This window comes from Alligator mississippiensis, chromosome 3 (genome assembly GCF_030867095.1).
Source record: "Alligator mississippiensis isolate rAllMis1 chromosome 3, rAllMis1, whole genome shotgun sequence".
Lineage (NCBI taxonomy): Eukaryota > Metazoa > Chordata > Crocodylia > Alligatoridae > Alligator > Alligator mississippiensis.
This window is the reverse complement of record NC_081826.1, coordinates 86758404-86771446: the sequence shown is the minus strand read 5'-3', so window position 1 is coordinate 86771446 and position 13043 is coordinate 86758404. Positions and strand designations below refer to the sequence as shown.

Genomic DNA, 13043 nt, shown 5'->3' with positions numbered 1-13043 from the left:
ATTTACCTATATATAAATCTATCTATAAGTATCTATATATGTATGTATGCATCTATCAACCACCTGTAGCTATGTAGCTATCAGTCTCGCTCCCCCAGGCCTCTTTTCAAAGTCTTAGACACGCCCTGGCCGGCTGAAAGTTGCGTGCCGCGGCCCCGGCCCCTGTGCTGGGGGCGGCGGTGCCAGGAGATGCCCGGCCCGGCTCGGCTCCCTAGTGGGCGCCTCCTCCGACTCTGGCGGGCTCCGCCCCGGCCCGCGCCGCCCCGTGCAGCCGGGCTGCATCCCGTGGGCCGGGCGCTGCGCAGAGCGCTCGATGGCAGCGGCGGGGCGGCGCGGCGCGGGGCTGCTGTGGGCGCTGGTGCTGTGCGGGGCGGCCCGGGCGGCGGCGCTGGGGCTCAGCCTGCACCCGCCTTACTTCAACCTGGCGGCGACGGCCGGCATCGGGGCCACGGCCACCTGCGGCGAGGACGAGGGCGGCCGGCCGCGCCCCGAGCTCTACTGCAAGCTGGTGGGGGGCCCCGCCGCCGCCCCCGCCATCCAGGTACCGGGGCCGAGGGGCGGAGGACGGGGCCGGCCCGTGTGTTTGACAGGACGTGGGCGTGCAGGTGATGCTGCGGTTGCCTCGGGCCAGGTGCTAGCGCGGGGCTTGGGAGCCGGCCGTCCCGGCGTGAGCACCCTTAGGCGCCAAGCCAGCTTTGCCCTGTTTGGGACTTTCTGAGTCCTTTGTGACAGAGGAACAGCTCCGGTAGGTGGGTAGATAGATGAGATACAGATTTATATATCCATATAGATATATGCACTGGAGCCAGTCTTCTGTCACAAAGATCTCAGCCCCATACAGGGCAGATGGGCTAGACACAAGGCATGTGCAAATCTGTCCACTTTTCAAGCACCACAGAAAATGCCTTAAATGCCAATTACTATTATCATAATGAAAATTAAAATTGCCATTACCCCCCCCCCCCCCCGATGTCTTGTATACCCCCAGGGGTACGTGTACCACAGTTTGGGAACCCGGGCTTTAGAGGAAACCTAAAGCAGTGTTTCTCCACCATTTTCAGACAGGATAGACTCCAAGCACCCCTTAGAACATGCCAGCTCCTCCTTTTCACTTGATTGTTGACTACAAAATCTGTCTGTCTGTCTATAGCTATCTATATCTACCTATGTCTGTCTGTCTACATAGATAGATTTTTGTAGTCAACAATCAAGTGAAAATGAGCTGGCATGTTCCAAGGGTGCCTGGAGTCTATCCTGTCTGAAACAGGTGGAGAAACACTGCCTTAGGTTTCCTCTAAAGCCCGGGTTCCCAAACTGTGGTACACGTACCTCTGGGGGTATGCAAGACATCTCTGGGGGGTATATTGTGTAATAGCAATTGTAATTTTCATTATAGTTGGCATTTAAGGGGTTAAAATATAAAACATATGCTGGTAGCTGGTACGCAATCAGAAAAAGTTTAGGAGCCTCTTACCTGTAAGGCTCCCAAGTAGCCTCATAATTTTGAAATGGGGGTGGTTTGGGCAGAAGAGAGAAGAGGAGCCAGGATTACCTGAGCATGTTGCTTGTAGTGGAAGACTTGAACCTAGAGCTTTCCCTCAAGCCTTCCTGTGCTTTTTCTGTGGTGCTTAAGGAGTGGATGGATTTGCATTTTTTTCCCACTGGACCCCAGCTTCCGTGTAGAAGGGAAGGAGTGCAGCCTGCTGCATTATTAACCTCTGCCTAGGCCACTTCCTCAGATTTCCTTACAACCGATTGCAAAACGACTACCCTCACTTCATTGACCTGGAAACCTGCATAGTGCCAGGGGTAGTGCTCTGGGATCACCTTGCATTCCTCATCTTGCACTGAAGAGCTGAGGGGAGGGCAGGGAAGATCAGATGGCTGATGATGACTTTAACCTTTTTCCAGAGTTCTGGTTCCTCAGTGTGAGAGGAACTGCTGCATTGTGGATGACGGTTCTCTTGGCTGTCGAGGTACACAGGGAAGTTTTTTTTATGGTTCAGTGAAAAGACACAGCATATGTTATGGTGTTTGCAACTACTAAATCCTGAGCCTTGTAGTCTGCCTCTGAGCTGCTTGTGGGGGTGATGCAAACATTCCCCCTGCCCGCCCCCTCCCCCAGCAGAGAATTTTCAGGTGGTATAAAAGAAAGATGATGGTGATGAAGCTGCAGCTGTTTTGCTGACTGTAGCTACTCCTGAGATGCACCTAGGTGCATCTTACGGCAATTGGAGGAAGAAAAATAGCAGAATTCCCAGGCATGGGTTAATACAAATATATTTCCCCCAGGTGCTGTTGGCAGAAACTTGTATGAACGTGTCTATTTGAAGGGCAAGGAAAGAGTAACATTAAACACTGTGATCTAGTGAAATGGACATGCAATATCAGCTCTATCAGTACATTACTACAGGGGCAAGAGCATGCCAAATATGCTTCAAAGTTTCCAAAGGAATTTGTTTTTGGTGAGAAGGAGGGAGGAAATTGGAAAGGATGTTACAGAAAGGTGGGGCCCAGTTTATGATGCTGGGTAATACAGGCGTTTCAGTCCTGTTGCTTCAGGTGTTCACCACTGATATTTATGAATCATTCCTGTTGGGAGGGAATTTCTCTATATAGTTTTTTGAAGAGGAAAGAGCATGAATAATATGCTACAATAGTGTGTGTGTGTGTGTGTATATGTATGTGTCATATATATATGTCTTTAGTGGGAAAAATCTCAATATGCTCTACAAATAATAACAAGTTGCATAACATTCTGTTTTAATAATGAGAAAACTAGATTACAGTAGGCCAAGGTCGCAAGGGAAGTTTTTGTCAGCCAGGAGCAGCTTGGCTCTTAGTCCTGTGCTTTAGGATTGAATGCTGCTGCTTGAAACTTCATTAACACGAACACTTCATCACATGAACAAAAAATACAGCCATCTCTCATTATTTACCAGTAATGCTTCAGTAGCAGACTGGTTACTGAGATTTCATGCCAACATGCTACCATGCTACAAATTAGCAGAGATCATGAAAAGCAAATGGCAAATAAAGATAATCAAGTGAATAGAGTTCATTCTAGGAAGCAAGAGTTTTCATTTTTTTTTTGTCTTTGCCTTTTTAGGCAATTATCAAGGTTTTACAGAAGGTTGGGAGAGGGTACAGAAAAGGAGAATTCCCCTTGTTAAATATTTACCTGACAGGTCCTAGGTTAGAGGCTAGTTGTGATTTGTTTCTGATCCAAGTTCCGGGGAAGGATTACTGATAGCTCAGCCCTGGCACAAGGAAGCGTGTGCTGCTTCCAGTATTTGTATAAACGTGGATACAGCAGCTTCTCTCTCCAGTTTTTAACAAAGCTCCATTGAGGCACATAACATGAATACTTCTGTAGTTTACCAGTGATAGTTGTGGATCAAGAGGGGTTGAAAATTCTTTCAGACAGCCAGGGAAATCCAGCCATGGAAACAATGTACACATTAAACCACTCCACCTCTCAAGTTCAAAGATATTTTAAATAGGGGAAGAGAGAGAATCTCTTTCCTCTTGTGTTTGGACTTGCAAAAAATGGATAGAAATGAATTAAATTTCTTGGAAGTTTGGGCTCACATTAAAAGATTTAGCAAGCCTGAGCACACACATGCATGTGCTGTGTCTTAAAAAAAAAGCCAGAAATCACACCCTTTACAGGTAAAATTAAGTCTGATATTGATAACAGCTACAATTGCAAGAAAATTCCTAGATAAGGCAATATTATGCACTGTTGAGCACTTTTCTATTGAGATATATTCAGGATTGCAGGTAATTGACCCTGCATACACTTGCAGTTTGGGCATAGAGCACAGGGAGCTACCTTCACTTTATGAGCCATCTGAAGTAGGGCAAAAAAAAAAGAGAGCAGAATAGCCCTAACCTTATTTTCTATAGTTAGGCTGGCACCTTTGTGCATTTTTTCAGGGGGTAGCATATTTTTTGATGAAGGCTGTGCTTCTATGCAGCTCTAGAGGGAATTCCTGGTGGATCATCCAGAATTCCTCTAGTGCAGGGGTATAAAATGTTTTTGTGCAGAGTGCCAAAAACACCCACAACCTCAACTTGTAAGATGTTGGTGTGCCAGGGGCAGATATTGGGGGAGCCTTGAGGGGCCCAATCCTTGTTGTGGCAGTGCAGCCCCAGCCCCTTTCCTGTCATCTGCCCTGAGGCATACATGCCAAGCAAAATGCCTTCATGTGCCATGCTTTGGCACCTGTGCTGAAGGTTTCTTACCCCTGCTCTAGTGGCTGTACTGCACACACAACACAACTCAACCACTAGGGAGAGGCTGAACCTATAAAACAGTTCCCAACCCACAGTGTTCCTCCTGGTGAACTTTTTTGTTAAGTTAGAGTCAGAAGGATTTTATCAGAAGGATTTTTAGTGAACATTCTCAGTGCAATGAAAGGCATTTCAGTGATTCAAATCATGTCTGGATTTGTCTGAAAATCTGTTCAAATGAGAACTAATGTTTGGTAGCACAAGTATTCTGTTGTGGGACCCAAAACCGCCAGATATTACTATGGTATAACCAAATTTTGCAACATGGTACCTCTGTTTTGTAGATGGATCCTTTACCTTTAATGGGTGTAAATTGTGAACTTTGGCATATACAATATATGTATAGACTGCTTATGGCATTTCTCAGTTTTCAAACAGATTTTACCATTCACAGTCTGGAGAAAAGTGGGAGACAAGAAAATGGGATCTCTAGAAAATCTCTGGCAGTGAATTCCAGCCCAGATCAAACAATATCTGGAATCTCCATCTGGTGGTATTGTGATGTGCACTCTACTAAGCGGGCTTCAGAGTGGCATATCTACAGCTATTGCCAGTGAAAAGCAAGGGAGAATGCTATGTCCAGCAATTTATTTTCCTTCATTTCTTGCTTGCTGGCTTGTTGGCAGGTCCAGTGGAATGTACTTTAAATAACTGAAACTCCAGCTGTTTCAGGATAATTCTTTGAATTCTGAACTGAAAAACAGTTATGTCTTGAGCTTAGATCTTTTAAGTGCTGCAGCTGTTACTTGCACACTTCTAGGTTGTCCATTCTGAAGATGATTTTTCCTAAGAACCTTGTTTCTATAGGACTATAAAACAATGCAGTAGATTCTAAGGTATCTAGTACAGTTGTAGCATTGGACCAAAGCTGATGTATATGTATGAACAAAAAAATATTATTTACATTCTCTTGACTGTCTTTTTTGCTTTCAAAGTTTGGGTTTTTTTGTACTTAAATTTTGCAACTATGTGATCTGGAAAAATCTTCAAAAAACAAAAAGAAAGAGCCACACCTTAGAACATCTGTTGTTAAGGACCTGGGTAAGATAAAGTAGTCAGAAAGCAAAAGGTCCTGGACTTAAGAGGGGAAATGACAAACTAAGATCTGAATCAGGAGGAATAAATGAGGGCAGCTAGATATTGTAGACAGAAAAAGCAGTTGACTGATAGAGAATGTGATGGTGAAAGAATTGCTTTTGATTATGTAACAGAAATGTTAGTAGACTATGGAATACAGTTTCACAAAAGGACAAATACTGCTGGTGGGGCTAACCAAACTGTTAAAATAGAAGCCAATTAGGTTTTCTATTACTGCATTGCCATACAAAGGACTTCATATGAGAGAGAGAGAGACACACACGGGGAAAGACAAGGCCTCCAGAGTGTACCTTAAATTATAGAATTAAGTGCTAGAGAGAAGCATCTGTAAACAACTGAAGATACCTTGGGATGCTCTCCTTATCCTAAAAGGCAACTTTCCAGATCTATATGTTCGTTGTATTTGTCATGGGGTGTGCTTTTCAACGTAATTGGCTCAGCAGAATGGCATAATATGCTATATAGCATAGGCAAAATTTGAGAGGATATTATGGATGTAAGTCAATACCAACCTTAGGTTTTATTTAAGCTCTTTGTCAAAACCAGTTCACCAGTAATTGTGTCATGGCTTTCTTGTATAGGTTACAGTAGAAGTAAGTCTTAATTTTGCTAAGGTAAAGTTATTAATAGCAAAGTGACCTGCTTTGGTTTCTTTGAAAAGAGGTTTGTTTCAATTTAATCTCAGTATATAAATGTGAATGCTTATGTGATTTGATTTTTCATTCTATTTTAATTACTAGGTAAATGATCTTTATGATAAAGTTCACAGAAGGAGAAACAAAACTTCAACACTTATGTAAATCAAGATTAGCAGTAGTATCCATCATTTGTAATTTACTGGCAAGATGTGCTGCTTTATCATACAGATCAAACTACACATAAATCTTTGATTTTATTGTCTTTCAGGGGCAGTTTTGTGATTATTGCAATGCTGCTGATCCCAATAAAGCTCACCCAATAACCAATGCTGTAGATGGAACTGAGCAGTGGTGGCAAAGTCCTCCTCTCTCTTTAGGCTTCAAATACAATGAAGTGAATGTTACTTTAGATCTTGGACAGGTGAGTATGTAAGCTGCTTGTCATACCACGTCGCAGTAGTTTTGATCATTTTCTGCATCTGCGCTTAAGGATTTGGAAAATGTTTGAAATGTTGGAAAATGGAAAGGATGAAAAATGTTTGAGATAAGTCATAGCTTTTCCTGCCATACTATTTTTTGTATTCTGTATTTTAACTTAAGTGATTAACAGATTTAACTTAAGTGATTATCTTAATCATGAATGGCAACTGTATGGGTTCTTGCTGGTTGCTCTGAAATGCTATCACTGGAACCTGATAGTAATTCATGAACCTAAGGCTGTCCTGGACCAATTCCATGAAACTCAAGCTCTTTCTCCTATTCCATTTCCTTCTCCTCCTCTTCCCTGGTGCTCTTTTCTTTTATGGACAATATTTTGGAGGTACTTACTTCAGTTTCAGGTGGATTCTATTGGTTATCTAATAGAAGTCTTCTGATCTCTCTATTATTAGAAGAGAAGCTTGAAGTAGAGAGTATCTTAAACCAGGGGTTGGCAACCTGCAGCCTGTGGACCAGATCTGCCTTGCCCAAACCGTTGTATCCAGCCTTCAGACATAGGGCTTTGGTGACATTTGGTGGGGAGAGGCTTTGGCTGTGGACAGAGGCAACCTGAGCAGGGTGCAGGGCCTGGGGCAAATCAGCCCTGCCCCAACCCCAATTCCACCTGCTTCAGACCTGAAAAAGCTGCTGCCACCATTGGATGGATGGATACCTGTTCTTGTACCCACCTCTGACTCCAGATGGATCAATCTAGCTTGCAGCCAGAAAAGATTGCCTACCCCTGTTTTAAACTATGGGGCAGAAAATAGTGAAAAAAGTTTCTGTCAGGTGGAATTGGAGATAAGCCTATTGTGCTTTTCAGCTTCCTGGTTATTTCACAATAGTGCTTTTCTCTGAGTTCTGGGAACAGAATGATAGGCCTTGGCTGTACTTATAGATGCATGATTCTCTAAGCTTTTGAATACAGAATTAGGGGTGAGATTCATCAGTATAGACTTAAAATCCTTGCACATGAGATTCACATCTAGAAGAAATCCTCTTAATTTGCAGCTTCACTGATTTGTATGCTTTTTGTATATATTTTTCAAAAGTTTTTTTTCTACATAAAGCAGACAGAACAATGAGAAAACTCAATTAAATATATTTTAGATAGCAGAGATTTTTGGGATGTATGAAAACAACTTGAAAGCTAAATATTATATGTTTGAGGTAGGCAAGGTTCTTTGGACAGATGTGATATCTTTTATTAGACTAACTGAATAGTTGGAAAAAAGTTCTTTGCAAGCTCTCCAGCACAAATACCTTTCCTCAGACATAGGGAAACTCTGCTGGTGTTATATGTTCTTCAAGATAGGAAAGAAAATAAGCTAATTTACAACATACAGGTCTGTGAAAATGCAAATGAGTGGAAGTTTGGAGGACAATGGGTAGAGATAGGAAGGGAAGTGGGGAGGGGAGGGAGATGTGTGAAGGAATGCAAGTGGTCAGCTGGAGGCAGGTTACCTGGGGTATCAGATGTGAGTCAGGTTGTAATATGTTTAAGGTGACACTGATCATTTGTGCCTTGACTTCCATATGTCGTGCAAGATAACTGCTGTGAAGACAAATCATATATACATGTAACTCAATCTCTGCCTTCTATTCTATTTCCTTTTCCTCCTCTTCCATGTTGCTACTTCTTTCACAGACAATATTTAGTAGAGGCCTACTTTAGTTTCAGGTGGACTCTAATGGTCGTCTGCAAGAAGCCTTCTGATCTCTCTGTCATTAAAAGAGAAGCTTGAAGCAGGTTGAGATACTTTTGCTCTGCATGTTACTATTGTTCTGTAATAGAATTTGCTGTATATCCACATCTATCATTGACTTCATTTGAAGCCGCAGATCTCAGAACTTTGGAAATCAGGTCCAAAAGGTCTCAAGCTGGTGGCTAAAAATCAGTCTTCTCCCTTATTTATGGGAGGTGGAATTTTTGGGTAAGCCTATATGACGGTACATAAAATGGTTTTCTTTTGGAATATGGTAGCTGTTCATTGACATTGACATTGCTCATATAAGATGTTCAGTTTTCTATTTAATGAGGTTCCAAGTGGATTGACAAAAGGAGAGAGAGCATACTTCAATAATTAAAGAAAAAAGTTAGTTTTTATATGAGAGACTGCTTCTGTTTCACTATGTGACCTTGGGGAAATTGCTGCATCTTTCTGTGCATTAGGCCTCTGAGCCAAGTGTGGGCCTGCTGCTGAGAATCATACCCTGCCTGATCATTCCTGCTCAGTGCTCGCCAAGTAGTAGGAATTAGACACTGTAGCTGGCTTAGAGTGGCCTTGAACATGTGCCAAAAAGCACTCCCAGCAGATAGCAAAACAGCAGCACTGGGCCACTCAGGACCTTTTTCTGCTGGTAGTATCACCTGATTTCTAGCCACCTAAGTGGAGAGAAGTATATGGTTAGTCTTCACTTCAGAGTTATTTTGTATGATCAGCACCCAGGACAACCTGCAACATTTGAGAGCTGAGCTATACCTGAGTTACTGTGCCTCCATTGATTCTGCATATTTTGTGGTATCCCTTTGTGGTGCTGTCAGCTGAGCTGCTCTGTGATTCTTTTCTAGTGAATTACAAAATCTTGGGGGTGGGGGAGGAGTCATTGGGGGACCATCAGTACTTGAGTGGTTTAGCCTGCATCACTGCTGCAAATAAGGAATGAGATCCCAGCTCATGTGAGAGCCTCATTTGAACTTCAGCCTATATCCCATAACAGGCCAGCTATATGCTATATGAAGATGTTGTGTGTGGTTGGGGAAATGGGTTAGGGGGAGCACTTAAGTAAGAGCCTGAGCTCCTTCTGCAATGAAGATATATCCATTTGGAATTTAGGACTTTTGCTCTGCTCTGCTTACTAGTGATAATATTGTCTAATAATTATTCAATTTAAGACTGTATCACAATAATAAAATGGACTGCAGGAGACGTCTATCGAGTGCTGACCCTGAGCTTCCATCTGCTTCTGAAGTACAGGATTTGTTTCACTCCACCAGATCCATATGTTTGTGAATGTTGTAAATATTTCTTATTTTCATTCCTTTCTCTATTTTGACTTTTTAAAGCTTTAGTTAGCTCTTTTCGCTAGACAAATAGTGACTTTGTGAGAAAATTGCATTCTAGCTCTTAGCCCCATCCTTTTCATTTAATAAATTAAACCTCAGTCTTAGGATCATTTTGATCACTTTTAACATTAGGTATAGTTTTAACGTTCTTTTTAGGATACCCACACACCTGTTCAACATTGGTCTGACTTGTATCAAATGTTTTAACAAACACCATCTACTGAATTGTAGGCCCCATTTATGCATTATGCTTAAGACATGTTTAACCAGTTAGTCATGTCTTGTCATCTAGCCACATGTTCAGTCAACTAATGGCATGATAAGAGGAGGAATAAACCACAAAGTTATTCCACATAATTTGTATAATAACTGTGTGGCTAATTCCTATCATAACATTAATTGAACCTGTAGCCAGGGTTCCCTGTGGCTGGGAGTCCCATCAGCTGATTGGGGCTCTGAGTTGCAGGAGCACATATCCCTGTGGCTGGGAGTCCACAGCTGATGCTGAATTGTCCCTTCAGCTAGAAGCCTGTGTCAGCTGCAGATGCCTAGCCCCAAGGGTGCCTGGAGCAGCTGGGAGCCTATGTCAGCTGTAGATTCTTAGCTGCGGGGACTCCTGGGGTACCCCTGCTACTGGGAACCTGGGTCAGCTGACAGGGCTCCCAGCCATGGCAGTGCATGGTGTGTCCCCACAGTAGGGAACCTCCTAAGCTGAGGGGGCTCTGAACCATGGGAGCTTGCTGCTTGCCAGTGCAGGGGGAGCCCAGGATCATGATTATGATTAATCTTGATCCCAGGCTTCCCCTGCAGGGATCTGATTTGTGATTTCACAGTTATACCTCCTGCCATACGCATGTGACTTGGCAGGAAGTGCAGTTTGTGTGGATCACACATCAGATCCCATTGTGCCTTTACCTATATGTCTAGCGGGGCCTTTAGTAACAAACGTTCTTTGAGCCAATCTACTTAAGTGCATACAACCTTCAATGTGATTTGATACATTAGTTTCAGTGGGAAAACTCAGTTGCTTAAAGGTAGTCATATGTTTACGTATTGTGCAGAACTGGTTGCTTGAAAAGAAGGGAGAAATGGAGTTAACCATGTTGGAGAACAGTTTCTCCATCCCTTTTTTTTTAACCCAAGGGAAATGTCCTTGCAAATAAATTGAGAAAGAATAGGTATATTTATATATGGAACAACAAAACTGTTGTAAATTGGCCATCAAATACTTACAATTAGAGGAAGCAGAGTCAAGCATAATACAAAATGCTTTTCAATTGTATGTTCCTGCAATTATATCACTTAAACTCTCAGTGGTATCTCAATAGAATCTGTAGTCAATCGTGAGTGGACAAAATAGTTCCTAGATGTTTGCATTATGGTAAAATTAGAGATCTAGTTCAAATAGAAAACTTCACTTTGGTAGTTCCATTTCACAAAAGAATGAGATAAGGGTGAAACCTTCTAGGGTCTGCTGTAAAATTTTCTGCAAAAAACATGCTATACTTTCTCCTCTGGCTTAATGTATTATAGTTACATTTTCCAGTCAATCACAGTCTTCCTAAATAATAAATACAATGCTGTTCTCTGAGGCATTCTTCCTGTACTGATAACATATTTATATTGTGGCTATAAGTCTTCTGATACAGTGAAATCTCACTGTTTCCATTCATCATTGAATCAGACAGATTCTTCCAATGTTGTTTTCTACATCTTTTTTTCCTTCTGAATCCAGAATGTCTGCTCAAAGTTCGTGGAGCTGGACATGACTTTCTAAGTTGCAGACTTTTGTTGGCTCTGGGTTTAGGACCCAGATGCCTTGTGTGGTGGGCCAATAGGGTGTGCTCCTGCGCTGAGCCATCCACCTCACTGCACCTGACCACCTACCAAGCTCCAAGTGCCTCCTTGGGGGCGCCTTATGTCTGGCTGACCCCCTTCCTGGAGCACACCTGCAGCCTGGGAGTAACGTTGCCACCACTCATGAGTCTCGATCTGTTATTGGCTCTGTGCTTCACGAGGTACACAGGCTTTATAGACCTGAAGCGGGTACTCAACCCACTGTAAGAACTTAGGGTGCTTCCCTTAGTCTGAAGCATAAATAGTGGTCCCTCTTCAGACCAAGGGGACCCCAAGGCATAATCTAGACCCTCTCTCAGTAAGTCTCCCATGATGGGTATAGAGGAGAATTTATTGTTTACAGGGATTAAGTTCGGAATAGGGTACAGGTATTTCTCAGATATTTCTCAATATCTGAGAAATACCTTAGAGCAAACGGGTTGGCTGGGTAGCCTTTGATTATGCATCTGTATTACTGCAAGCTATATATCTAGTTAGATTTTAAGTAGCTTGCTTGCAAGTATCGTCCAGAGGTTGATAGAGCTTTCCTGTGGAGACAGGCAGTTTGTAGGGTGTCCGTGTGTTTCAAGAGAGAGAGAGAGAGAGCTGCTGAGGTTTGGCTACTTTCAGCGTCTTCATCATGGCTGCTGCCCCTCCTCCTGGGCAGTCTTTAGCTTATATAGACCTAATGACCTCATTTACCTGATCCAATGAAAGCCAGCAGTTGTTGGCTGCCAGCCAACCAATTTGAAATGTATCACTGGTTGCCAGATTGACTGACAGGGTCTCTAGCCCCACCTCCCAGTCATGATGTCATTGCTTAGAACAATGGAGAGTTTAAGCCCCCCCCCCCGGACTTAAGATCTACCTTAACTCTTTTTTCATCAATGTAGGTTTACTGTAGATTTCCACTGTACCACTCCCACTGCCACTCCCCTCTCCCCTCCCCCCCCCCCGCACTTCAAGAATTAATTCTATCTATGTGTGCATACACACAGATGTACTCATCTCCCCCAGGTTAAATGTTAAGGCTGAGTTGAATAAGTGGAGAGAAATGGTGGATCAGAATCTTCAGAAAGAGAGCTGATGAGCACTTGGAAGTTTATTCTTAAGTGTGAATTTTAATTGATGTTCTCCAAATATTACTATGGCACATTTGGCATGTAAAGAAATGCAAAGAAAGAAAAGCATACAATTTTCACTTTGCACATTGGACAAGTTTGGGTTTTTCTTATTCCTAAGTGCTTTCTGATTAATCTGTATGTGCCAGCCACCTATGTGAGAGTCCTCTGCAATGAGCAGAACACCTTCCAGGGGCTGCAGGAAGAGGGTGGTGGCTCCTGCCGCTATGCATACCCTGGGAGGGCATGGGGGCATATGCCCCCAGATCTGCATATGGGGCAAGGGTGGGCTGCTGCTGTGGGCTGGGGCCAGTGGCAGTGCTGGGCTCTTCCTGGCGGGCACTGGGCTGGGGCTACACTTGGGGTGGGTGGTGGCTGTGCTGGGAGTGGGGCTATGGCAAATTTTGAGGTGAATGAAGCCCCTCCACCATAACCTCCCTCCCAGCACTGCCACCACCCACCCCAAGCGCAGCCTGACCCAGCCCCCCACCAGGAAGAGCCCGGCACTGC

At 43.4% G+C, this 13043-nt stretch overlaps 1 protein-coding gene across 5 annotated transcripts in view; it reads left to right on the top strand.

Moving 5' to 3' along the window:
• The first annotated feature begins 298 nt into the window (after window positions 1–298).
• The window catches only part of LAMA3 (laminin subunit alpha 3), a 193327-nt gene continuing 180582 nt past the window's right edge, over window positions 299–13043 (top strand). For all 5 annotated transcript variants that reach the window (XM_059724169.1, XM_059724170.1, XM_059724168.1 and 2 more), the window contains exons 1-2: window positions 299–541; window positions 6301–6453. In XM_059724169.1, the coding sequence (XP_059580152.1) occupies window positions 314–541; window positions 6301–6453 (381 nt within the window). In that variant the 5' untranslated portion in view covers window positions 299–313. The remainder of the gene's footprint in view (window positions 542–6300; window positions 6454–13043) is intronic.